Raw genomic sequence first — 27,862 nt, 5'->3', positions numbered from 1 at the left:
TATACAAGAACTCTTTGTACTGCTTCTGCAATTGTTCCATACATCCAAAATTATCTCCAGACTTAAAATAATAATCAGGGGGTGATATCACTATGGGAAGAGGAAGAACCCAATGAGGAAAGTCAGCCAAGTGGTCACTTGACAATTTAGACATAAGAAAATGGTCACTGTGACATTAAGTTTGATAAATTATGCCGACTACAATTGTACGTTTCAGTACCCAAGGCACCAACAATTGGATCATTCAAAAACAGCTCCCTGTGTTTAACATTTTTATTTTTAACTCTTCTTTGGTAGTACAAAAGTTGTAGAAGTACAAACCAGACAGTTAAAAATACATTTAACACTCAAAATGGTGAAAAATTCCCTTTACAAATTTTTACATCGAGGTGGTAGCCAACTCATTTATTACATCAGAAGTTAGTCCATCATTAGTGTTTTATACAGTAACTTTGTTGTGGCTCCCCAAGCCTTCTAAAGAAGGAGGAAAAACACAAAAGACCTGTAAACATCAGTTGCACTGGAGACACTTAAGGATTATTATTAGATAATATAAACCAGTAAAAAGCACGTATGTTGAAAATATTATGCTTAACTCTTGGCATATTTGGAAGCCAGTCAGACAGCAACTGCTCAAGTATTAGAAAATATTTAAAACATATGGACTCTTGGTATAAATACAATTTTAAATATTTTGAGTATTTTCTTGTCTGTTGTATTGCTATTTAAAAAAGTGCTCTGACCTGAATAAAATTAAAAAATAATTAAAGCTGAAGAATATCTTACACTTTATCCCTCATCATTTTGAGGGCATGATATTTTTAAAACAAAAAATGATTCCTTTTTATAAAACTACTGGTCTAGACTGCATATATATTATTTATACTAATGCACACCACCCCACCCCTCAAATTCTTATATTGCTACTTTTGGGAGCACAGTGAAATTTGTTTCCATATTGCCTTCTCCTGGTCCACTGGGAATATGCATGCACACGTACACCTTTTAATTAGTTGTCAGCAAAAATTCACATGAAATTGAACATACCATTCACTTAAAAGGTTAGAAATTTTTAGTCTGGTGCCAGAAAAAGAATGGAATGAGTATATTTACAGTAAATACTTTAAAGTACATTTTCATAAGAATTACCTTTTGAGATAAATGAGAACTGTGTTTTCTTTTTGCAATAAAGGAAGTGCCCCAAGGCACCACAGCAATACTGACAGGAGGCAGGTCTTGGAGAAGTCCCTGCACTGGACTCCTTTCCTCTTGGCCCAGACCTACCATAAATATACCACTTCCTTCACCTCTGGGTTCTTTCAGGTGTTCTATAAACTGTACAGCTCTTTTTTTAAAAAGTGGGGTATTCCAGGCCTACAGGAGAAAGTAACCTTCAAGAACCCTTTAAAAACAGGCACTAGTTACAAGATGGAGAACAGGAAGAACACCAAGGAAAACATACCAGAGGAAGGTGCGGGCCCATCTTACATCAGAAGTGGAGATTGTTTTGTCTTGGTCTTGGGTTATCAAAACAAGGCTTTTTTATAGTGACTTTAAACCATTTTCTAGTGACTTTAAACCATTTTCCCCCTTATCCAATGGCTAAATAAGATTTGCTTAGCTTGAGTTTAAAAAAAAAACAACAACTCAGTATTTTACGAGTGGCCCAGGAGGGGCATGCTGGCAGCAGGTCGGTGCTGATTTCTGGTCTCCGAATCCAAAGTCTAGCATCTGGTTCCCTCCAGCTCCGTAATCTCTTGGTGGGGGGATCAAGTACCCAGGGCTAGACTATCTTCAAGGAGCCTTCACCAGCGAAGATGCATCTTTTATTTTTTATTACAGTTAAACTGTAAGAGGATCATCTTACAACCAGTAACAAAATGAGATCCAAGGGTTGGGGGAACAGAAGCACAGGTACACAGACGTGTACACACACGCGTGCACACACACACACTCTGAGCATTAGCTCAGACCGTACACAAATAGTTCCACTGTACGTAGTGAGCGTACTGGAGAAATGGCAGTGTGCACACCAAGGCCACGGATGGGGAACTGGGAGGGATAGTGGTTGGGAAGATTAAAAAAATGAGCTCTTTTCCTCCTTGGATAAGGAATAAAATTTTTCATCAGACATTTTTTAAACCAAAATTTGTTTCAAAGCAAACTGAATTCTGTATCCAGCATAGCAACAGTATTCCCTTTTAGCTTTCATCCACTTGCCTGTAGACTCTACCATAGAAACTGTATAAAAGATAAAAAATAATTCCCTAGGCAACTTCACATGTTTTAAGTTCTTAGTCTTTTAGAACTCTTCACATATAGTCATACCTGCAAGAGAAAAGAAAAAGGTAAAGCATTATAAAAGGCAAGCATCATATCCCATATTAATCTGCCTGAATATTTAAGAACATGGGGGAATTCCAATCCATTCTCACCTTGTCCCACCCCATCCCACTCCGTCCTATTGCATTCCTTCCCTCATTACAGGTTCTTCTAGAATTCGGTCTAGGGAAATTTAAGTACCACAATTTCCAAAGGACCTCTTTATTTTACAAACCAAGAAAGAACAGAACTTGAGAACCACCCTGGTCTGAGGGCATCGGTCTGTTGGACACAAGGTTCTGGGGTAACTGGTGGGTGTCCTCCTTGGAGATCCTGTATTACTTATTCCAGGAACCTGTGCTTTAACTTTTCATTTCCATTCTATGAGTAACAAGCTACAGGGTGAGCGTGGTCATCACAAGTATCCTCACGTGTGTCAGGCACAGTGTCTTTCCCAAGCCCCCCGAAACTGACTTCACTCCACATCTCCACTGAGCACACGGGGCAGCCTGACCGGGACTTTGCTGGGCGAGTAAGAACACGGTGACAAAATGCTCGATCCTAGGCCTTCCTTCTCCTTCAGAAAGCTATATACAATATTTTTAGGTTCTTCCAACAACTGGCCCACGTCAGTGTCTATGTTTAAACTACAAATGACGCCCCTTGTAAACCTGAAAAATAATTTTCTACTTTTTTTCTCAAAGGGTGTTTTGTTTGGTTGGTTTACAGTGGTCTCACCTAAGTGACAATTATGTACCCTTTTACTTTCCTGTCTTGAAGATCCAAGATACACAGGCATCCTAAAATTCTATGTACGCCTGTGTATACTGAAACACACACACCATGCAGGCCAACCTGCATCAGGTTAAGGAACAAAACATTCTCTTGTCTCTCCAGATCGTAGCTGCCTATAAATGCTAAACAGAAACAGCGATGAAATCAACTTACAGAAATATGAAGAAACAGAAAAGAGTCAATAGTATGTCTTTATTGAAGTATTACTTTTTTTTCTTTTTTTTTTTTTTTTTGTTGTACTTATTTCATAATTCATCCTTCAGGATATGTAGTCCAACACTGTCCACATTATCCTTTTCTGTCATTGTGTCATTTATAATATTCAGTGTGTGTGTGTGTGTGTGTGTGAAAGACAGATTTCCCAAACTAAATGGGTTGGGAAAAGGATCCTTATCCCTTTAACTGAAAAGGAAATAAAACATTGTTCTCTAAAACAGCATGAACCAAGTTCTTTATAAACGAATAAGTAATTCCCTGCACTGCATTGTTACAACCTAGCACAAGTGAGCTATGGATTTGTGCCATAAGACTAAACAAAGTCAACTCCAGGAATACTGTCATTTAAGAGTTGATTAATAATTATATGGAAGATACTAGCAAGGAAAAAAAGTAGAAATGCCAGAGGTGCAAAAACAGAAAAATTGTCCTAAAAGAACAAAAAGTAAACAAAGAAGAGAGAATTTTCTCAGGAAAACTTCAAACTAGGCCATTAACTAGAAAATAGGTACTCAACTATTTTTATGTCTCCTCTTTTTATCAGCTGCTCCCTCAGCCCTGGACTTTCTTGCATTACAGAAGCAAGAAGTTCAAAAGCAAGGGATGTCAGGCTTAGAATGAAATGTTTCATCAAAGTAAGCATTTTCATCATTCCAACTTAGTAGAACTTCCCATTTAGAGTTCTTTGCACAGATTTGACTAACTTTAAAGAGAGGGCATGTAAGACCAAGGCTGGCTAACAAGGAAGAGTCTGGGGCCAGTGGCCTGTCCCCAAATCCAGACCCCTGTGACCAGCTGTTGAACCTTGGCCTCTTTGCAGCATCCCTCATAGAGCTGTTGGGGGTTTTACATAAGAGGATATATGTACAATGCTTAACACAAGCCAAGCAGTCAGTAGCCTCCTAAAAGTTAGCTATCATGACCATCACCAGCATCCCATCACGGTGGCTCTCTTCCACAATGGTCTTCTGTGGCTGATTAAAACTGCCCTGCATACAATGTCTTTGAAAGAGGATGTGAAAAGTGCAAACTGCTGCTTAAAGGCTTGATTACTAATACCAGAAACAAGGCAGAAAAAAGGAAAGTTAACCTTTTCAGGGGCTACTGAACGCTACCCAGCACTGATTACAATTCCGGGCTCTCCCTCTTCACAAAGACACACTTAACAAAAGGGTAAACTTGACCAGCATGGCAGCTATCAATTCCCAGGTAAATACCTGTCTTCTCTGAGCAATAATCCAGAGGAAAGAAGACACCAGGTTCTGAACAACTTATAAATTTTCAACTGCAGCCTTATTTCTGGTACTGTGTCATGGTGCATTTGACGTTGTTAAATTCCTTCTCATTTCATTCTACAGCTGTGAATACAACTGCATTTATAAACAAACATATATTTTAAAATAGTGTTTCTATACTACAGCACATTAATGTTAAAAGGTGCCTTCTCTAAGGGCACACAGCAGTGTGAATGCCAGGGATGGGCTGGCGTGAGTGCTAAGGAAGGCCAGAAGCAGGGACCACAGGGGGAAAAACACTCCATCCACCGGTTATTCTCAGGTCCACCACTATGGGACCCTACATAGTTAATAAGACTGACCTATCTTTTTGGGGGGGTAAGACGGGGGAAATTTGGAGATGATTGTCTTACACAAGTGATTACTCAAGCTGGGAGAAATGAAACAAAACTTCCATATACTGAAATGACAATTCAGAAGTCCTAAGTGTGACTATTTCCATCATAGAACAAGACTGATGGAGAGAAATTGAGAACGTTAGAGAAAAAAAAATATCTAGAAAAAAGTGGTCATCTTTTTCTGTAAAGTTTACTGCTTTCTACACAATTCTAATAATAAAAACGACCATTCCATTATTATGGTTCCACACAAGCCACAGTAGAGCTTTGATTAGAACACACATGAGCCTTCCTAAAAGGGATTCTCCAGAAAAAAGGATCTGACCCCTTTAATAATGAGAACCATGTTTTAAGAAATTAGAGGCCTAAAAACATTCACCGACAGTGAACACTGAGACCTCCAAGGACGGGGGATTAAGGAAGGAGCACTGTCTGACTAACAACAGTGGCTGACATTTACACAGTGCTATATACCAGGCACTGCCGTGCTAAGCACTCCAGACTCAGTAACTCACTCTTTCCAGTGACTCCATGAGTCAAGGCCGACTCTCACTTTTCATAAGTGGACACTGAGGCTAGCAGGTTCAATAGCTCGCCCAAGGCCACACAATTAATAACAGGAAAGCAGTGGTTCCAGCCCAGGAGGTCACCTGGAAGCCCCATAGTCACTGCCACACCAATCACACCCCATGGCACCGCGGGGTCTTCCGAAGCCTGCCCTTGCCTGCTCTTTCCTGAACATCACCAGTGGGGAAGCTGTCCACTCCCTGGAGCTTTGAATTTTCTCACATTAGATGTGGATATTACGGAGAATTCTGAGGGTTAATCTGAGTTATAGCTTCACAGAACATTTTTAAGACTTTTTGATGTGGCCCATTTTGAAAGTCTTTATTGATTTGTTACAACATTGCTTCTGTTTTCTGTTTTGGTTTTTTGGCCACAAGGTATGTGGGATCTTAGCTCCCCGACCACGAATCAAACCCACACCCCTTGCACTAACTGGAAGGTGACATCTTAACCACTGGACCACCAGGTAAGTCCCAGCTTCACAGCAATTTAAAGCTGTTCATATATTTAGCAACGTTGGGCTTCCCAAGTGACAACAGGTGAGCTTGTGATTTACCAATCCAATGGATGGTGAGAATCAGAGCGCTTTATGCCAAGTAAAATGGAAAGTTATTCTATATCTGGAAAAACAAGGGTTCACTTGGGAAGGAATTAAATGAAATACAGCAGTTCCCTACTAGTCTCAATACACCTCTGATTCAAAATCTACACTAAGCTCCAGGCAGAACCACTTATGACTCCAAATGGTCCCACCTCTTTCTACTAAGGAAAAAAAACAAGCCAAATGCTGCCTCTCTGCTGCCTTGCCTTTAGTAGGTCTCTCATGGTTGTGCTAAGTCCCTTCAGTTGTGTGAGATTCTTTGTGACCCTATGGACTGTGGCCCGCCAGGCTCCTCTGCCCATGGGATTCTCCAGGCAAGAATGGGTTGCCTGGAGTGTGTTCCCATGCCCTCCTCCAGGGGATCTTGCCAACCCAGGGATTGAACCAGCGTCTCCTGCGTCTCCTGCGTCTCCTGCATTCCAGGCAGACTCTTTACAGCTGAGCCATCAGGGAAACCCCAGTAAGTCTCTACCTGAGTGTCAAATAAACAAAACCACAACATCTGATAGGTTACATCTAACCTGCCTCTCTGAGTCTCAAGAAAATTAAGAAACATCAAAAACTATTCATCTGGGGGACTTCCCTGGTGATCCAGTGGTTAAAACTATATGTTTCCACTGCCAGGGGCACAGGTTCAATCCCTGGTCAGGAACTAAGAAACCATATGCCACATGCCCCCCAAAATTAATTTTTTACACTTTTATTTGCTAAGTGTTTAAATAGGCTCCATCTGACACAATATTGCAATAATAACATGAAGCATTTGCCTATTTAGCAGTTGCGAAGTGCCAAGGAACAACATCCCTCTGAGGCAGGTGGTAGTATTATTATTAAGCCTATTTTGCAGATGGAAAAGCCAAGGCATCAGAGGCTAAGGAACTTGTCCAAGAACACACAGTTGTAAAATGCCAGGCCAGGACTTGCCACAAGGAGTCTGCTTCCAGAACCCATACTGTGGAGCTACGACAACATCATACATCCTTGTAGAAAACAGGTGACTTCTAGAAAACAGGGACTACTATTTATTTAGCTATTTAAAGTTAGTAGTTCCAAGTCTTGAGTTACAGACTAAGAAACATAAAAATCCTGAATATGATTATTAATTTTCTCTTCTTTCCCATTTTAGGCCAAAGTGTCTCCAAAGGCATTTCCTAGGATGCCTTAGGTCTGTCCTTTCTTTCATCCTCCAAAATCCCCGTGAGCCTCCAGTGCTCCAGCTTCTGTGGTGAAAGGGCAGACATCCCAGCCCTCTTTCCCAAGCCTTGTCAGAGGGTGTCAGGGCCCCCTGGGAGGACAGATAAGCTCCCTTAGCAGTCAGCGGGTCACCTTCCAGCCAGGACTAGGGAGGCAGCCTGGAGCAGACCCTGCCGAGGGAGATAATTGAGGAGAGGAGACAGTTAACTTTGGTGGCAACACAAAACAAAACCTCTGGGCCCCCAAGTTATCTAAATTCTGGGAACACTGACAAACGTTTCAGTCTCTTCCGTACACAGATCAAAGGTGTGGAGAATAATTTAGAACACTATAGTTGATGACAGCAAAGTATGTTTTAGGTCCACCCCAGACTCTCAGATTATGTCCATAAATGTTTTGGGGGCTATTCCCAACAACACAGAACCAACAGTGCATACAACATTTTAAATGAGTCCAGCATGTCCACTCCTCATGGCTAAATCAATGTGGGAGAATTAAAAACAGTTCACAGAAGTTATCAGTCATCAACTTCAATAAAAAGGAAGGTGCAGACATGTATCTAAGCTCTTATTTGTAGAAGGGCAAAGGAGGGGGCTGCAGACATATATGTACTTTTTAAAAAAATTATTTACTTGGCTGCATTGGGTCTTAGTTGTGGTGTGTGGGCTTCTCTCTAGTTGCCTGGTGGGGCATATGCGATCTTAGTTCCCCAACCAGGGATTGAACCCACATCCCCTGCACTGGCAGGTGGATTCTTAACCACTAGACCACCAGCGAAGTCCTGACACATATACGTGCTGTATAAGCAGGTACACGCATAGCATAATCCTGAAAGGATATTGAGGACACGACAACCATGGTCCCCTCTTGGGAAAAAGACTGGGAAATGATGTGTGTGTGGTAGGGGGTGAAAGGGTATAGACAGGATAAAGTCTTGGTTTTTCAAAGACATTTTTCACTCCACAACTTCTTAATGCTATTTGAATATTATATTGCGTGCATGTCTCATTTTTCCATTTTTAAAAGTGATTCCATTTCAAACACTTGTAATATCCAGGCCCTCAGAAGCAGTGAAGAGGTTGAACTATCAGGAAGTCCAAGCTCAAGCTCTGGAATGAACCATCCCTGATAACCTTGAACAACGTCCATAATGTCCTCAGTTCAGTTCAGTTCAGTCACTCAGTCATGTCTGACTCTTTGTGACCCCATGAATCGCAGCACGCCAGGCCTCCCTGTCCATCACCAACTCCCGGAGTTCACTCAGACTCACGTCCATCGAGTCAGTGATGCCATCTAGCCATCTCATCCTCTGTCGTCCCCTTCTCCTCCTGCCCCCAGTCCCTCCCAGCATCAGAGTCTTTTCCAATGAGTCATCTCTTTGCATGCCAGGTTCCTATGCAATATTGCTCTTTACAGCATCGGATCTTGCTTCTATCACCAGTCACATCCACAACTGGGTATTGTTTTAGGGCCTCTTTATTCTTAAATGAGGGGACAGGAACACGGAGAGTAAAAATTACTACGAAAACTAGCAGAAGTTCCATGACAGCATGGCCCACCTCTGTCCCTTTTCCACACCGTTGCGCTCCTAAGGCCTGGCACATAGCAGGGCCTCAATAAATACTTTTAAAAGACAAAACTGTACTGGAACTGACCTGAATTAGCCATCACAGCTCCTCTGAGATCTCAAAGTCTATGATCTCAGTCTACTTGTAAGAAAACAGAATAGCTCACAACTTTGGACTGATCCAGACACAGCTCTAACAGCCAAAAGACATCAGGTAGTCCCCATAGGAGACGGAGCCTAGGAAAGTTGATAATGTTGAAATGATCACCACTGTGAATTACAAGGATACACTGAATGAGGATTGTTTTCTCTGTTGAAGCAAAGCTCCCTTGAACTTCAAAGCCACATTGGAGCATATGGGCCCCAATGTGTGGATTTTTTCCCACCTAAGCCCTCTGCCTACCTAGCTCAGGGATCTGGGAAAAATTCACCCCATTGAGCCTGGCTCTTCAACTACAAAGTGCAGAGATGACCACCCATAACCCATCAGGTTGCATTCAAATGTCTATCTCCCACTCAGCTCTTCTCATCTGCCTGGTTCTACAGGCCTGTGTTTTCACAGGCAGTGAGCAGTCAAGGATAGACGTTAACCTCCCTCCACCTTTGTATTTAAGATGGACTCAGTGGGATTGGTCTTTCATACAAGAACAGCACAAGCATCAAAGAAAGTACTGCTTTTACTCTTTAGAAATGTATTCCGCCATTTCTAAATCAGCCAGGTGGTCCTATCCATGGCTATTGGAGTGTAGTTTCTGTCTATAAATGCCAAGGAACCAACTGAAGGGGCTTCCATCAAATCTGAGATCCTTTGGCTTTAAAAAAAAACATATGTATTTTGTCCTGAAAAAAATATATAAGCTATAGAGAAAAAAAATTAACTCATGGTACCTAAAGTTTCTCAGGCTTCCCAGGTGGTAAAGAATCCGCCTGCCAGTGCAGAAGACATAAGAGATGTGGGTTCAATCCCTGGGTCAGGAAGATCCCTGGAGGAGGGCAGGGCAACCCACTGCAGTATTCTTGCCTGGAGAATCCCATGGACAGAGGAGCCTGGTGGGCTACAGTCCATGGGGTCACAAAAAGTCGGATATGACTCAGCGACTTTCACTGCACTGCCTGTCACAAGAGTTCAAAAGCAAAACGGAGAAAAGCATGCTTCCCTCACTGTTAAAGTAGGAAAATGAAAGCCCTGAGGGTCAGGAGATCTGACCCTGTGCCTGGCCGTGGTCCTGAAGAGGAAGGGAGCATCATCCCTGAGATAGTCTTGGCAAAAAGGAGACTTTTATCCCTGAGCAGAGCCCCTGCCACGCAGCAGCACAGGTAAGTACAGACAATCCAGTCCACACTACCTCTTCATATAACCCCTCCTCTGATCTGTCTAATAAAAAAATTTAAGCTACAACACTTTTCAATTGCCTTGTTGCTAATTCTGATTCCACCTCTAGTAAGAGAGGCATGGTTATTTCTAAGCCCCTCTTAACACAAACAAGAAAATAGCCCAAATTCCTAAGGGACTTGCCAAGTATCTATTTCTAAGATGTCATCAGAGTCGAAAGCCCTAATGTTCTTAAGAAGTAAAAAGGGAGTCACAGTATCCAAAAGTGATGCTTGAGGAATGAGCTAATGGATAACGAAAACCCCTGAGAGTGGGGTGGAAATTACTGATAATAGTGAACAGTGAGTTAGTTAATACTAACTCTGTGCTAAGGCCTGACTTAAGAACTGTACATATACAGTATGTCACTCATGTCCAACACCCCACCCCACACCACTTTAAAGATGAAGAAATGAGGATTGGAGGGGTTAAGTAACTTGCTGAAAACAATTGGTAGTTAGTGGCACAGTTAAACCTAAACAGTTTAGGGACCTCACAAGAATCCATCTGCCAATGCGGGGGATGCAGGTTCAATCCCTGGTCTGGGCACTATGATCCTACACGTCTCGGGACAGCTCAGCCCGTGCCCTGCCACTGCTGAAGCCCTCGAATCCTACAGCCAGTGCTCTGCAACAAGAGAAGCCCACTGCAATGAAAAGCCGGGCTCACTGCAACTAGAGAAAGCCCACGTGCTGCAACATAGCGCCTGTGCACAGCGCAGCCAAAAACAAAATAATTTAAAAAAAAAAATTTTAAGCTTAAAAAAAAGGAATTCTTAAAACAAACAACGCCCTGCCCCCCACCCCTCCACCTCAGGAAAACCTAAGCAGTTTAAAACTCAGCTGTGCTTTCTATTTTTTCTCTTGGCAGCACCTCTCGGCTTGTGGGATCCCCTTAGGTCCCCAACCAGGGATCGAACATGGGCCCTCAGCAATGAGACTGTGATGTCCTAACCACTGGACTACCAGGAAATTCTTAAAACTCAGCCTTTAATTAGTAAGCTAAAGGACTGAAATAAGAATTAATAGAATAGCTCCAATAACAAAAAAACTTGAAACAAAAAGATATCTAATACAATTTTTGTTTTCATAAAAAACATTGTTCTGTAAGCTTACCAAATCAATGTCTTCAATAAGGTACTACCATAAATTGGAAAAAAAAAAAAAAGAGGGGGGCAGATACTTCAGAAACATGTGCTGGAGAATGCTTACGACAGCATCACTTTTAAAAAGCAAAAGACCAATGATAATGAAGACAAAGCAGTGGCATTTGGAGGCTGAAAGCAATTTGATTTATTTAACTTTGAAGAACAAAAGCTTATTCTTCTAAGAAGAAATAAAAACACATTTTCTGTGGAAAAAAGAAACCATTTTAACTGCATTGCCAAAATAAATCAGGCAGAGGGCAAATCAGATCCAGCTACAAAACAGAACTCAGGCCAAGGAAACTGAGGGGAAAAAATGCCAAACAGCAGATTTTATTTTTTAAAAATAGAAGGAAAATGCCAATAAAAATTACTTTAAAAGAAAAAATAAAAAGAGAAGGAGAGGGAGAGAAATCCTAAATCTAGTTTGTGGCATCAGCCACTGGATTTTTTTTTTTTTTTAAGAAGGAATCCTAACCACTGGGTAGATGTGCATTTGTATTCAAATATTTAGATCAGTCTTACATTAAAACAGTAGCCCCGGGTGGCTCAGACGGTAAAGAATCTGCCTGCAATATGGGAGACCTGGGTTCGATCCCTGGGTTGAGACGATCCCTTGAAGAAGGAAATGGCAACCCACTCCAGTTTAAAACAAGGCATTTCAGTAAAATAGCATGGCCAAAAAATCCAAATTTAAACAAAAATATTTTTCAGAAAAAAAATACAACTCTAAAAACTGTATCAGACAGTGTAAAGATACATAATACTCCTGTCTTACTGTATTAGCTACATTCCACTGCAGATCTTTTGATTCGGCTCAGAACCAGCTCAGAACTCTGCCATCTGGGTCCAGAAGGAAAAACTTCCAGACTTCTCTAGTTGGAAAATCAAGTCCTATTAAATAGCCATCTCTTGGAGGATGAGAAATAATAAGAAACCAAGCAAGAAAAATTTTCATGAATACACAAATATTTTTAAGTGTCAATGAATACTGCCTTCCCTCCATTCTTCGAGTCCATTCTCTGTTGGGCTCACCAGACATCCTTACTCAGCAAGTCCCAATCCCAGTAGACTCTAATCCTAGGACCTGATTTTCCCAGACCTGGCTGAGTGGTGACGCTGGGACTCCAGGAGCCAGACTGCCCGGGTTGGACTCTAAACTCTACCACATTCTTACTGCTAACTTGAAACAAGTTGCTTCAACTCTCTGTGCTTAACCTGGCACCTCCCTACTACTCCTTCCAAAGCATGCCAGGTACACAGTAGATACTCAACACACAGCACGTATTATAAATAAATTAGTCCCATGGGCATTCATGATACTACTCTCTCTACTTTTGAGTCTCTTTGACATTTTCCAAAATAAATATTTTTTTATTCCAAAATTAATTAAAAAGTTGAAGGCTCAGAAAACACACCCCTTTCTAAGGTCACTCATGTGCTTGTTGATCCTTTGGCCAGCACAACACCACCGAGAGCCAACAACATGCCAGATGCTCTCCTGGCACTTGTACTCAATTGATGAATTCAATATCCTATTTCACATTCAAGAAAACCAAGAGTAAAAACAGTTAAGGACAATTTCCAAGCAGCAAAGCTAGGATGAAAGCCCAGGTCTCCTAATCAAATCCAATGCTCTTTCACAAAATCCTGGGAGATGATTGGATGCTTTGCAGAGAGTATCAAATTTTAAACCAGTGAGATGTGGTCACAATTTCGGGTGACTGGATCAAATCCAGATACAGACAGAATTTGGACCAAGAACACTAGTTGAGCAAGCCTAATTCTTTTAACCTTCCCAGATCCTGAGTGCCTCTCTCTGGGCAGTAGTGGCCAAAACCAGCCACGGCACATTAGCAAGGCTCTAATCCTGCTGGGCCAGACCAAGGATCACCTTGCACTTCCTGCCTGAGGGCGAACAGTGTCTTCTTAGCCACGGTCTGCTCCGTCCCTCAACACACTGCCAGGTTGATGACTCATCTGCAGAACTCTCATTACAACTCATGCTTTCTTTGCAGCTGAACTGGCTGGCCTTCCTCACCGTAGACTTGAATAGCCACATACTTCTCTTCCCAAAAGGCAAGCCCTCATGCTTTCAGTCAGAATGTTTCTCTAATTGACCAAAACCACTCAGAACTCCAGTTCTAACACCTGAGTACCATCTACTCTGTCGGTAACACTTTCTGCAACAACGGAAATGCCATAGAAGTTGTCCAACATGGCACACCCTAGCCGTCTATGGCTACTGAACACTTAGAATGTGACTAGTGCAACTGCAGAACTGAATTCTTTAATTAATTTACATTTACGTAGCCATAGATGACCAGTGACTACCATAGTAGACCACCAGGTTCTACATCATTGGTGGAAATGTTCTGCATTCGTGGGTCTTCAGCTGCCCCTTCATGAGCACCCCAGGATGGCAGAAGAGTGTGGCTGGTCTTAGAGTCACAGACCTCGGTTCAAATCAGCTGCTCTTTCCAGCTGTGTGACCCACACCATGTATATAACTTACCCTTTCCATGCACTGATTTCCTCATCTATAAAGCAGGGATAAAAGTATTCATCCCGTTAGGAAATGTTTATAATAGTGACATGTGAGATATATCTCAGTACAACATCCAGAAGACTAGAACTCTGAACTGACATCAGTTGCTTTTATTATTATCTTCATCATCCACTTCCTTTTCCTAAATACTGGTTCCCTTCCCAAGGCCAGAGTAACTGACTAAAAAGGAACTCTGCTTTTTAAGAAAGCCCCTATTGGGCTTCTCAACTCACGGGGAGGGGCCAGATCTTCCCAAGGGCAAGACAGCAAGAGTTAGTACTGGAAAGCTATGAGAACCCCTATGTCTTATGGAATTCAGGAGCACAATTCCTCCAGATGACTTCTGGATCATCCCCAACCCCTCTGAGCCTGGGCAGGTTATCAGAGAAGCTCTACTCAAAAGCCACTTCTCCCCCCACGCAGCCACACTGACCACAAGTGAATTCACTTATAATAATTAGTAGCACTGCCTGAGCATTTCCTATCTGCCAGGTCCTGGGCTTCCTGCGTTATTTCCCTCATATCTTATTGCCATCCCTCCAGTCAGGCAGTATTATTTTCACTTCCCAGTGAGGAAAGTGAGACACAAAAAGCCCAAGCACCTTGCCCAGGTCCCAGCGCTAGTGAGTGGTAAATGGGGACTTGAACCTGGCAGCCTGACTCAAAGGTTCAGGCTCAACCTTGCTATTTCCCTATACTTTCTAGGACCCTGCCTCCCCCTCCCTTTGTAAGTGGAACCTCTCTTGCCTTAACACTCAGGCTCTGATGGTTCCACTGAAGACTCTGGAGCTGGTCACTCCCTTCCTTTTATATCTAATAAATAACATGAAAGGGATGGGCAGGACTCAAGCCAGAACAGAAAGCAAACAGGAAGATAAAAGCTAAGCCAATATCAAATTAGCAGAGGCTTTTTTTTTTTTTTTAAGTAATATCTTCTAAAGTTAAAACAGCCAAACTAAGAAGCATTCACTTTCGCTTTTAAATTGCTTCAAAATATCTGATGGAAAGAGTAATATTTCTACTAGGGATATTTTAGAACTGTGATGCATCAAAGAAAACTAGTTTCTCAAAGAAAAAAGGATTGCTTTGCTTGCTCTGGTCTTTATCAAATCATTGTTAACCTAGAAGTGACGACAAGATTATGTGTCATTTGGCCTGAATGGTTTTTAAAAGGACTTTTACCAAGCTGCCAACATTTAAAAGTCTTTGGTGATTTCATATGTAAAAACCCCTAGATTTCCATCTTTTTTTTGCAAAGATATAGCCACACTAAGTGCCTCCTGTCTTGTGGGCATGCAAACCCTATAGATGGGGCATCTGATCTCTAGTTTACCACAATCTCCACCACTCCACATTGCATCATAAGCAATCCTCCTCATCACCACGTAGGCCAAGCCTCTAGAGGCACCTGTGTTGATGGGCTCTTCACACAAAGCTATGGGCAGACAAGAGATGGTGTTCTGTCCCCTACAGCCCTACCTGCTCCACTCCTATGTCCTTCCTGAGTCACTCTCATGTCACCATAGACCCCAGGGATGCACCTTCTCCCTGCCATGTACTACCCCACCCCCATGCCGCCACATCTCCAACTTACCTGCTACTCTGAGTCACTTTGCTGTCTCTTCACAGGCGTCACTGGCACCTCCCCATTGACACCGTCGGTCCCACTAACTGACATCAAACTTCTCCGCTCCTTCTGATTGGACTTGGGTTCCACTTTTGTAACTCTAAACCTGAGCGGGTGGAGCAGGGGGAAGAGGAGATGTGATGGGTTTTGCTTTTCCACTGAACAAGAACCATGAATGAACTAAAAATCCACCTGGAGGATCCCAAAACAAACACAGTCAAAAGTTAGGACAGCAGTGAAAATCACCACATTCACATGTGCACACTACTGTATATAATAAAATAACCAACAAGAGCCTCCTCTATAGCACAGCGAACTATACTCAATATTTTGTAACAACCTATAAAGGAAAAGAATCTGAAAAAGAATATATATGTGTGTGTGTGTGTATGTAATAAAAATCAAATCACTGTGCTGTACACCTGAAACTAACATGACATTTTAAATCAACTATACCTCAATCAAAAAAAAAAATTTTTTTAAAGAAAAGAAATTCACCATATACAACAGGAGGGACCATCCCACAGAGCAAGGCTCCCCACCCCCGGCCAAACCTCCCAGCTACTGTTCACTCAACGCATCAGAGATTCTGCTACACAGTTTATAGAGCATGTGAAAATGCACTAAGAAACAAGGGCACTCAAATATGAAACAGCCTCAGAGCTGTGGTTTCTAACAAGGACCTGAGCATTTACATCAGTTGTTTTAACCACAGAGACTGGATAAAAGCCTGACTAGTATGCAAATCAGATGTTCACTAGGCAGTTGCCTTCCTCAAAATTTTCCCGGCAGAATGTCTATCTCTACACACAGGCACGCACACACACACATGGCCCCAGTCACACGTTTACCAGCATCAGTCAGAGGCAGGGTTTTTGTGTATGCTTGGGTTTTGTCTGTTTTGTTTTGTTTTTTTTTTTTTGAAGCAAATTTGGGCTTTCATTAAGAGTTAAGGAATTTGAGAGAAATTTTCCTCAAGAATTAAAAGAGAAGGAAAATTTATTCAACTGGAATACTTTTCTCATCTATCACCATCAATACCCTTAAGTCTTTTGTAAGTCTCTAGTCCTGGTCTTCATTTCCCTCATAACCATCTAAAATAAATTCTCCTTCTTTGTCCAAAATGAGCTCACCGACCAGAATGGGGAGGGAGATGCTGCAGAAGTGAAGGGAGGATCAGGAAAAAAGCTGTCACCACAAACCTAGGTAGTCAAGCTCTAAGACTCTTGAAGCAACATATGCTGAAACGCAGCATGTGCTCATTCAACATTCATAGTATTTATTCTGTTAATACCTCCAAGACACAGAGTTGGATGTGGGGCATTTTTTTTTATTGGAGTATAATTACTTTACAGTGTTTGTGCTAGGATCTGGGGCATTTAAAAAAGCCATGTTGAATCTGAGTAGAAAGTTTCAGCAGATTTTTTTTAAAGCAAACAAAATACACTTTGTCCAAACAACTTGCAGGTTCTCACCCCACTCTACATTCATAAGTTCCCATGACTCTGTTCTGAATAAAACAGCATGGTCACGAGTTGCATTGTTTTGCTGTAAGTGGCAAAGAGCCATGCAGTCTTCTCCTTGTTGCCTGTGCAACACATGGTAAAACTCAGTGAAATTCAAATAATAAAAAATAACAGACAACAATTCCTTATTTCTAATTTTTATTTTATATTGTAGCATAGCTGATTAACAATGTTGTGTTTGTTTCAGGTGTACAGCAGAGTGATTCAGTTATACATACACATGTATCCATTCTTCAAACTCTTGTCCCACTTAGGTTACTACATATTACTAAGCAGAGTTCCCTATGCTGTACAGTAGGTCCTTCTGTGCCAACAATTCTTGAGTGTATAATAATCGACAAAAACTGAATTAAGATCTTTGCATGAGTCACCTTATTTAGTCTTCACAGCCACCCAGTGAGGTGTCATTCCCATTTTATAAAGGGGGATACTGAGGCACAGAGAGAAGGAACAGTTTGTAGTGGTGCCAGGACTCAAATGAGGGCAATTTGGTGAGTCTAGGCTACTCTTCCTACAGTTATCAGCAGAGAAGCAGGACCCTATAGGCAGCACTGTCAGAGTTTGCTCAGGGCTTCCCCAGTCTGGCTCCAGCATGCCTACTCTCCACCACTACTCTCTACTGCCTGTACCCAGGCAGCATTAGCCATGCAGTTCCTGTGGGACTCTCAAAATCAACCAAAAATGTTGTGTGTGTGTGTGTGTGTGTGCTTAGTCACTTAGTCATGTCTGATTCTTTGTGACCCCGTCGATTGCAGCCCGCCAGGCTCCTCTGTCCATGGGGATTCTCCAGGCAAGAATACTGGAGCAGGTTGCCATGCCCTCCTCCAGGGCATCTTCCCAGCCCAGGGGTCAAATCCAGGTCTCCCACATTATGGGCAGATTCTTTACCTTCTGAGCCACCAGGGAAGCTCACTACGTAACATCAAATTACTACCCTGGTTGTTCAGACCGTAAAGAAACTGCCTGCAATGCGGGAGACCTGCATTCCCTCCCTGGGTCAGGAAGATCCCCTGGAGAAGGGAATGGCAACCCACTCCAGTATTCTTGCCTGGGAAATCCCATGGACAGAGGCACATGACGGGCTGTAGTCCATGAGGTCACAAAGAGTCAAACACAACTACGTGACTAACACACACACATCGTCAAATTGATTCACCACCCCCAAAGACCTCCGCATCACATGTAGGTCACCAGCAAATGGAACTTTCAGACTGGGGAACCAGGGCACAGAGGAGGCGGGCTAAAGAAAGTAGTCCCAGGAACCCACATGATCTTACACGGCAGAGACTGGACCAGCTCCTTCTCGTTCCTTCTTCCCAGCACAGGGCTGGATGACATTTCCTACCCCCCTGGGCATTAGGTGTGGCCGTGTGATTGAACGCCAGCCAGAGGAATGTGAGCAAGAATGAAATGTGCCACTTCAGGCCCATCCCATTAAAACCTTTTGTGAACAATCCTCCGAGGACTTTCTCCTGCTAGCAAACCTGGCAGAGGCACAAGATGGAAAGGACCTGGGGCTGTGGATGACTGCTCCAAGAGCCACCACCAACCTGATCGCCACGAGTGTCATGAACTGCTGTACAGAGTGGAGATTCTTTATTAGAGAAAGTGTGATGCTGTCACTTGACCAGGCCAAGGGCTGCACAGAGAGCTGATAAAACATTAGTTCTGGGTGTGTCTGAGGGCATTTGCAGAAGGCTTTTGCAGAAGATAATAGCATTTGAATTGGTAGATTGAGTAAAGATCATCTTCCCCAATGCAAATGAGAATCATCCAAACCCTCAAAGGCCTGAATACAACAAAATGGCAGAGGAAGACTGAATTTGCTGTTTTTCCTTGAGCTGACACATCACTCTTCTTTTGCCATCAGACATGAGCATTCCAGGTTCCTAGGCCTTCAGACTGGTGCCAGGACTAACACCATTGGCTTGCCTGGTTCTCAGACCTTTGGGCTTGGACTGAATTACGACCAGCTCTTCTGGTTCTCCAGATTGCAGACAGAAAGTCGTGGGGCTTCTTGGCCTCCATGATCATGTGAGCTAATTCCCATAATAAATCTCTTCTCATACGTATGTATGTGTGTGTGCATATATATAATATGGTGGAGGTGGTTTAGTCGCTAAAGTCATGTCCAACTCTTGGCAACATCATGGATTACAGCCTGCCAGACTCCTCTATCCATGGGATTTCCCAGGCAAGAATACTGGAGTGGGTTGCCATTTCCTCCTCCAAGGGATCTTTCTGATCCAGTAATCAAACCCACATCTCCTACACTGGCAGGCAGATTCTTCACCTGAGCCACCAGGAAGCATAATATAGAATCTTATTGATTGTGTATATATATGCATGCACGCTCAGTTGCTTCAGTTGCGTCCAACTCTTTGCAACCCTACGGACTGTAGCCTGCCAGGCTCCCCTGTCTGTGGGATTCTCCAGGCAAGAATACTGGAGTAGGTTGCCCTGCCCTGCGCCAGGGGACTTTCCCAACCCAGGGATTGAACCCATGTCTCTTACATCTCCTGCATTGGCAGGTGGGTTCTTTACCACTAGTGCCACTCTAGGAAGCACACACACACACACACACACACACACACACAATACATACAGAATCTTATTGATTCCTGGAAAATCCTAATACAGCAAGTAATTAATTTATTACCCTAATCAATACATCTCACATCTGATCTCACAATAACCACCTCTTAGAATTCTTCTTCTGTTGGAAAAATGCAGGACTCAGACTAGAAAATATCAAAGAAGCCAAGAGACAGGACCAAGCCAGGCTCAGGAGAATACACGCTGCATTTAACAGGTGTACAAATCCACACGGCAGAGCAACCATGTCACACAAGCCCCAAGCATCCCAGGACTCACCTGCCCACAGAGAGGACGGTGACCTCTCCTTGGCGCCTCGGGCGGCCCTCTTTGGACTTGTTGGTGGGTTTTATGAAGTGCCACCGCTTGTGCCTACACCGATGACACACGTCCCGCTCGACGGGACCCCCCACTGTGTGCAGATGGTGGCCGCAGGTATGCTTCCCGGGGGTGAGCCCTGGTGACAAGGGCCCGGGGCTCACCGGTGGGCTCCCAGGAGTGCTCGGCGTCACTGGGCTAAGATAGGAAGAAAAAAAGGAAAAGGCTACTTAAAAGAAATAGCTACACCATTCGCTCCCTCTGCAATGAAAGAAGTTTAAATCAAAAGAAAAAATACCTCTTCCAATTATACAAATGGGCTTTGTGGATTGATCTCAGGCAGCAGGTACTCAGCTTTTGAGATAATACAAGGACAGCTCATTGTGAACAGTAATGATGTGATGTATCACTTCTAGTTAACTGGTTGGAAATAAACCACTGCTTTTAATGAAGATGCACTGCTTATCTTTGAAGTACGAGCTTTCTTTCCTTGTATGACTGATCTCCCTTCTCATACAATCTAATTTCATGCAAACTAATTTCTCATACTTACCCAAATGCCTCCTAGATCTCTAAGCAAAGAGAGGCCCTGAATATATATACACTGGAGGAAAGAAAAACTTAAATTCCAATCCAATCATTGGATGACTCAGGAAGGAATATTTGATCCAGTCTGACTATTGGGTCAAAGGAAGAAGGCTTTTAGGCCAAGATATCAAAAGATATGCTCAAAAGAGACATTGATAATAATAAAAATAAAAACCTAACAGCATTCTAAGCATTTGATCTTTACAAAACCTCTAAATCGTAATTATTTATAAACAAGGACACTGAGCCTCAGAGCAGTTAAGCAACTTGCTCAAGGTCACACAGCTAATAAGTGATGGCTCTGAGATCCAAATCTAGAAAGACTAAATCTGAAACCATGATCTTAACCATCATGCTGCAGTGCTTCAGAAACAGGGGAGATTACTTTGATAACCTAGAAGAAACCCAGCCAGACCATCCAAAGTATAAAAAGCACAAGTCTAAAGGTTAGATGCTGGCTGCTTTCAAAAGGCACATGTCAGGCTTCTGGTCCTCTAGAAAAGGAGGAGTTAAGACAGGACAGGGCTGGCCTGACCAGGAATCTGCGCTCTGATGTGGAATAGGTGGGTGTGAGTGTGGGTGTGGGCCCGTCAACATATCACAGCAGAGCCTGACTCCTGAGACCAGGCCAAGAGTCCCAAAGGCACATGGAGGTCTCATGATATATCAACCAGCCTTCATGCTACAGATAGCCAGCCCACTCGTCCACTTCAAAAGGAGCATGCATAATTGAAGAGAAAGTCTCAAAGACCCCAAACAGCCAAAAGTTTCCTGGCTTTCGTTAAGGATACTTTTTAGGTTGTTAAAATAAAAACACACAGCTGCAGCTTTCTGGGGTAAAACAATATTAATACCACATATTAGGAGGTTGAATTGAAAGTTTAACAACATTCATTCAAGAAACATTTATCAAAAGAAAAAAAAAATGAAACAATTATCTATATGTGCTGTGCACAAAATCCAATGATGGGGACTTTAGGATGCTCTAAGATGACTGAGGTGACATGGTCCTTAGATGAGGAGCCTGTGGTCAGGGCTGGAATGTGGGGGGACCCACAGCCCATGAGTCTCCATGAACTACACCACCAGGGCTCCCAACACTGGCCCTCCTGAACTGAGTCACCTCACTGAAACGCAGATCTAACGTGGCCAGTTTCACAAACATGTATGAAACAGCTAAGATGTGCTGTGTGTACAACCTACAGAGTAAGCAGAAAAAGGTCCAAACCCCTTGCAGAAAAAGGTTCAAACCCCTGGCGAGGTCACTCAGACCCAATTTGCTTCCTTGGTCCTTCTTGCTTCTGTCCACAGCACATCCTCAGGCCACCCTAGACTGAAACTTCCCAGGGCATCCCACACTTTCACTCTCCTGGGCCTTTTGTCCTGAACTTTGTCTCCCCACAAGCTTTCCCTACTTCTTGTTTCTACTCCCCATTAGACTGAGTCCTCCTTGGCAAGGATGTATGAAGGCCCAGCTCCAGCATCATGCCCAGCACACAGCAGGCACTCAATAAATGCTCTCTGAAGCATGAAAGACTACACAGAAATATAGTTGCCTGTGATTATGACCAACTGTGAGGCTCAACAACCATAAGCAAAAACAAACATCCATACCCTAATACAAAAATAGAACTTAGCAGCTGCTGCTGCTGCTAAGTCAGTCGTGTCCGACTCTGTGTGACCCCCATGGACAGCAGCCCACCAGGCTCCCCCGTCCCTGGGATTCTCCAGGCAAGAACACTGGAGTGGGGTGCCACTGCCTTCTCCAATAGAACTTAGCACTTGCTCCCAAACCAGCCCAGTTTTTCATTTAAACATAATTAATTGTTCATGGATGTTTTCAGTGCCCGAGATATTCTGTATTTCTTATGATGGTCCAGTTAGGTTGGTGTGGCAGTTACCCTCAGTTTATAGATAATGGAACTTGAGCTCAGAGTGGTCAGTTAACTTACCCGAGAAGAGGGGAGCCATAAGTGGTACAGGGAAGACAATTCAGGTGCCCAGTTCCAGGGCTTCCTCCTTCCATCATGGTTCACTAACCCAGCAGTTCTCAACCAGGGGCGACTTCACCCCCAGGGGACACGGACAATGTCAGGAGACACTGGGGGATGTCACACCGCAGGAGAAAGGGACCATGGCATCCATGCACTAGAGGCCAGGAATGCTGTTAAACTTGCTACAAGGCACAGGACAGTTCCCCACAGCAAAGAATTCTCTGGCTCACGTATCAATAAGGACAAAGTAGAGAAACCTGCTCCAGCAGATAATTGAAAACAAAAGCCTCATAAAGTCAGGGGGAAAGCACTCACCTTTCAGGATCACACACGCTGTTATCTTCCACCATTGCTGCTAAAACGTCAACATTTGCTAAAAAAAAAAAAAAAAAAATTAAAATGGAATGAATTAGATGAGTGATCATAGAATTAGCATATCAGAAAAACTGTTGGAAAAACACCTAATTGAGTTTCTTTAATTTACAGACGAGGCCTTGGGGCCCTGGAAAAGACAGGGCCTTTCCCAAGGAAAGTCCAGATGTGGCTCCATCTGCAGATAATTTTCAACTCGCAGGAATTTAGTGAGAGCGACAGAGGATCTATGCAAGGGAAAGCAGATATACCACAAAGCTCTGCTTCCTATACATCATCAGCAATACAACACAGAAATTTCTTTCTCTTCTTCTCAAACCAAAAGGAAACTCAATTTAACTCACTCTGCTAAATATGTCATGAAATGCATGACTTGAGACCTATATTCTAATAACTTACATGTGCTCAAATAATTAGCCCTAAATTCTGGATACCCCATGTAATATCAAGTCTAGGGGCTTCCCCGATGGCTCAGTGGTAAAGAATCCACCTGCAGCACACACAGGAGACTCAGGTTTAATTCCTGGGTCAGGAAGATCTCCTGGAGGAGGAAATGGCAACCCACTCCAGTATTCTTACCTGGAAAAACCCATGGATGGAGGAGCTTGCGGGGCTATAGTTCATGGGGTCGCAAAGAGTCTGATCTTTGGACATGCCTGATCAGAGCACAGTAACAGCATCAAGTCTATCCCACACAGCACTGGGGATGAGAAAGGGTTTTTCAGATGGGCCATTTGGTTTAGCTCTGCTTAAAGACCATACAAGACCTTAACTCTAGCCAGGTATCTTAATATTTCAAATGCTGGTCAGGGTCAGATGTGTGAGTGCACTTCAGTCGTGTCCGACTCTGTGCAACCCTACGGACTGTAGTCTGCCAGGCTCCTCTGTCTGTGGAGATTATCCAGGCAATAATACTAGGGAGGTGTTGTGCCCTCCTCCAGGGAATCTTCCTGACCCAAGACTGAACCCCAGGTTTCTAATATCTCCTGCATTGGGAGGTGGGTCCTTTATCACTAGGGCTTACCTAAGAAGTTCACTGGTTACACACATCAGTTATCTAATATGGACTGAGTTAAATTAGACTTCTAATGTTAATTTAAAAAAAAATCCAAATTTGTAGGTGGAACCTAGGCTGTCAACTAAGGCAAACTGAATCTCAGCTTCTTGGGTGCCTACCCCGCCACCGTACACAGACACACGTTACTTCATTTTTTGTAGGGTGTCAAGTCTTAAGAATAAAAGATGGAACTGAATGGCCAAGTTCCTCTTGGGTATCTCCTGGCAAGGCCAGATGTTGTGACTGACTCCTGACCCCTTTCCATTGATTTTTTAAAAAATGTTTATTTATTTTTGGCTATGCTGGGTCTGTTCATCTAGTCAAGGCTATGGTTTTTCCAGTGGTCATGTATGGATGTGAGAGTTGGACTGTGAAGAAGGCTGAGCGCCAAAGAATTAATGCTTTTGAACTGTGGTGTTGGAGAAGACTCTTGAGAGTCCCTTGGACTGCAAGGAGATCCAACCAGTCCATTCTGAAGGAGATCAGCCCTGGGATTTCTTTGGAAGGAATGATGCTAAAGCTGAAACTCCAGTACTTTGGCCACCTCATGCGAAGAGTTGACTCATTGGAAAAGACTCTGATGCTGGGAGGGATTGGGGGCAAGAGGAGAAGGGGATGACAGAGGATGAGATGGCTGGATGGCATCACTGACTCGATGGACGTGAGTCTGAGTCAACTCCGGGAGTTGGTGATGGACAGGGAGGCCTGGCGTGCTGCGATTCATGGGGTCGCAAAGAGTCGGACACGACTGAGTGACTGATCTGATCTGATCTGATCTGATGCTGGGTCTTCGTTGCTCCCTGGGCTTTTTCTCTAGCTGTGGCAAATGGGGGCCACTCTCTAGTTGCAGTGCATGGGCTTCTCACTGCAGTGGGTTCTCTCGTTGTGGAGCACAGGCTCTAGGCACATGGGCTCCAGTAGTTGTAGCTCCCAGTCTCTAGTGCACAGGCTTGTAGTTGTGCCACACCGGCTTAGCTGCTCCATGGCATGTGGGATCTTCCCAGATCAGGGATTGAACCCATGTCTCCTGCATTGGCAGGCAGACTCTTTAACACTGAGCCACCAGGGGAACCTCTCCATTGATTTTTAAAGTGCTGTTCTCAATACTAACCACAACAAGTCTCTAGACATAAACAATTTTTTAAAAAGTCACTATTTACCATGTGAGCTAACACCAACATTTAATATTCAACAATCTCGAAATTCCAAGAGAAGGAAAATTAACTTCAGTTTCAACACTGCTGCTTTTAAGTCAACAGCTAAAGATGGATCTAGTGTTCTGCAACTTTTTTTCATGACTGCTCCACCAAGAAGCTTTTTTTTTTTTGACATTTTTTCCTAATTCATCCTCCCATAAAACTATAATACTGAAGATAAACAATTATTTATGTATTATATGCATATCTGTGTTTTACACATAAAATAGTAAGGGATTTTTTGCCCCCACAATCCAATATTATCCCCTTCACAACCCTTGCAAATGCATAGAATTTTTGAAGAAATACTAATGGAACACACCATCATTTTCAAAAAGAAATAATTTCTTTGCCTTTCATGACTATCTGTGAAAATGCACAAATACATTTCCAAATACAAGTTTTGATATAAAAAGACTCTTATCATTACAAAAAAAAGCACTGAAATGGATCAGTAGTGCCTTCTCCCACAGGACAAAAAAAGGCATGTTACCCCTCTAAGTCAAATTTAAATATGATTTAATCATTTCCCTTGAACTAATACTAAGAATTCTAAAAAACATTTTCTTTCAGATAAAGTATTTAGGGAATACACAATAATTTGCCAGCTGACATTTATATTATGCTGCTGCTGCTGCTGCTAAGTCGCTTCAGTCGTGTCCGACTCTGTGTGACCCCATGAACTGTAGCCCACCAGGCTCCTCCGTCCATGGGATTTTCCAGGCAAGAGTACTGGAGTGGGGTGCCATTGCCTTCTCCGTTATATTATGCTATCTTTTACTAAACTTCAAAACTATTAACAAAAAGGGGGGGAAATAACAACCAAAGAAAGAAATGGAAACAAAGATAACACTAATAGCATTCACTTATAAAGATGAGCTTTTCAAAAAGTTTATATAGTTACCTGAGAAAATTAATCACCTGCAAAGTCTGTTAGAAACATCAAATTATAAAATGCTCCCAGGAAGATAATTAAAATATATTAAAAGTATTACTTTTGTTTAGGCTTGTGTTGTTTCTCATATATTCATGTATCCCTGTACTTCACCCTTATTTCTTTTTTTTTTATTTTTTTTAATTTTATTTTATTTTTAAACTTTACATAATTGTATTAGTTTTGCCAAATATCAAAATGAATCCACCACAGGTATACATGTGTTCCCCATCCTGAACCCTCCTCCCTCCTCCCTCCCCATACCATCCCTCTGGGTCGTCCCAGTGCACTAGCCCCAAGCATCCAGTATCGTGCATCGAACCTGGACTGGCAACTCGTTTCATACATGATATTTTACATGTTTCAGTGCCATTCTCCCAAATCTCCCCACCCTCTCCCTCTCCCACAGAGTCCATAAGACTGTTCTATACATCAGTGTCTCTTTTGCTGTCTCGTACACAGGGTTATTGTTACCATCTTTCTAAATTCCATATATATGCATTAGTATACTGTATTGGTGTTTTTCTTTCTGGCTTACTTCACTCTGTATAATAGGCTCCAGTTTCATCCACCTCATTAGAACTGATTCAAATGTATTCTTTTTAATGGCTGAGTAATACTCCATTGTGTATATGTACCACAGCTTTCTTATCCATTCATCTGCTGATGGACATCTAGGTTGCTTCCATGTCCTGGCTATTATAAACAGTGCTGCAATGAACATTGGGGTACACATGTCTCTTTCCCTTCTAGTTTCCTCAGTGTGTATGCCCAGCAGTGGGATTGCTGGATCATAAGGCGGTTCTATTTCCAGTTTTTTAAGGAATCTCCACACTGTTCTCCATAGTGGCTATACTAGTTTGCATTCCCACCAACAGTGTAAGAGGGTTCCCTTTTCTCCACTCCCTCTCCAGCATTTATTAAAAAATATGGAACGCTTCACGAATTTGCGTGTCATCCTTGCGCAGGGGCCATGCTAATCTTCTCTGTATTGTTCCAATTTTAGTATATGTGCTGCCGAAGTGAGCACACCCTTATTTCTTAGAAACAATAGTAAACAACCCTTTGTTTGCTGTGAGCAATGATTTAAGAGTAGGCTCAAGTTTTTATGCAAATAACATGCATACTCATGTAGGACCAACACATGCACACACGCACTCATGTAGACCCTTGTCTCTAGGCTATCACCCAGTCTATACCAGGGAGTAAATCTCAGTGAACTATCCCTTGGGAACCTTCTTGGTTTCCTGTGATGAGAAAACCCTAACATAACACCACCATTAGCACATAAAAACATGCTTTAATTTGGTTATAAAATTACTATAAAAGAGCAAAACCCAATTAAGTTCTATTAAATATACATCTCCTTGTGATTACTCATAACTCCAATAAGCTCCAAGAGACAGTTTCCCCTACACTTTTTTTAAAAAAATTTATTTATTTGGCTGCGTCGGGATCTTTGTTGCATCTTGTGGGAATCTTTCTTTTTGGTGCACAGGCTCAGTAGTTGTGGCACACGGGCTTGGTTGCTCTGCACCATGAGGGATCTTAGCTCCCTGACCAGGGATCGAACCTGTATCCTCCCCATTGCAAGGCTAATTCTTAACCACTGGACCACCAGGGAAGTCCCCTCCCCTACACTTGTCAACATTCTGTCCAACTATATTTCCTTTCATGGGTGTCCAAAGGATGGGAG

At 42.7% G+C, this 27,862-nt stretch overlaps 1 protein-coding gene and 1 non-coding gene across 5 annotated transcripts in view; both read right to left on the bottom strand.

Annotated features, from left to right (window-relative positions):
- Nucleotides 1-259: 259 nt before the first annotated feature.
- Nucleotides 260-27,862, bottom strand: part of RELL1 (RELT like 1) — a 77,641-nt gene continuing 50,038 nt past the window's right edge. The window contains exons 4-7 of one of the 4 annotated variants that reach the window (XM_025290184.3): nucleotides 22,923-22,980; nucleotides 19,987-20,223; nucleotides 15,554-15,692; nucleotides 260-2,328 (exon numbers count right to left, since the gene is read on the bottom strand). In XM_025290184.3, coding sequence (XP_025145969.3) covers nucleotides 15,557-15,692; nucleotides 19,987-20,223; nucleotides 22,923-22,980 — 431 coding nt within the window. In that variant the 3' untranslated portion in view covers nucleotides 260-2,328; nucleotides 15,554-15,556. Of the gene's footprint in view, nucleotides 2,329-6,818; nucleotides 7,499-15,553; nucleotides 15,779-19,986; nucleotides 20,224-22,922; nucleotides 22,981-27,862 lie in introns of those variants that run through there. The other 3 variants (XR_006552284.2, XM_044946001.2, XR_006552285.2) reach the window with 3 other exon arrangements.
- LOC112586315 lies at nucleotides 27,090-27,196 on the bottom strand. Its single transcript, XR_003110777.3, has one exon. It is a non-coding gene; the product is annotated as a U6 spliceosomal RNA (small nuclear RNA).

The sequence above is a fragment of the Bubalus bubalis genome, chromosome 7, assembly GCF_019923935.1.
Source record: "Bubalus bubalis isolate 160015118507 breed Murrah chromosome 7, NDDB_SH_1, whole genome shotgun sequence".
NCBI lineage: Eukaryota > Metazoa > Chordata > Mammalia > Artiodactyla > Bovidae > Bubalus > Bubalus bubalis.
Note: the sequence above shows the minus strand (reverse complement) of the source record. Positions and strands in the feature narration are given on the sequence as shown.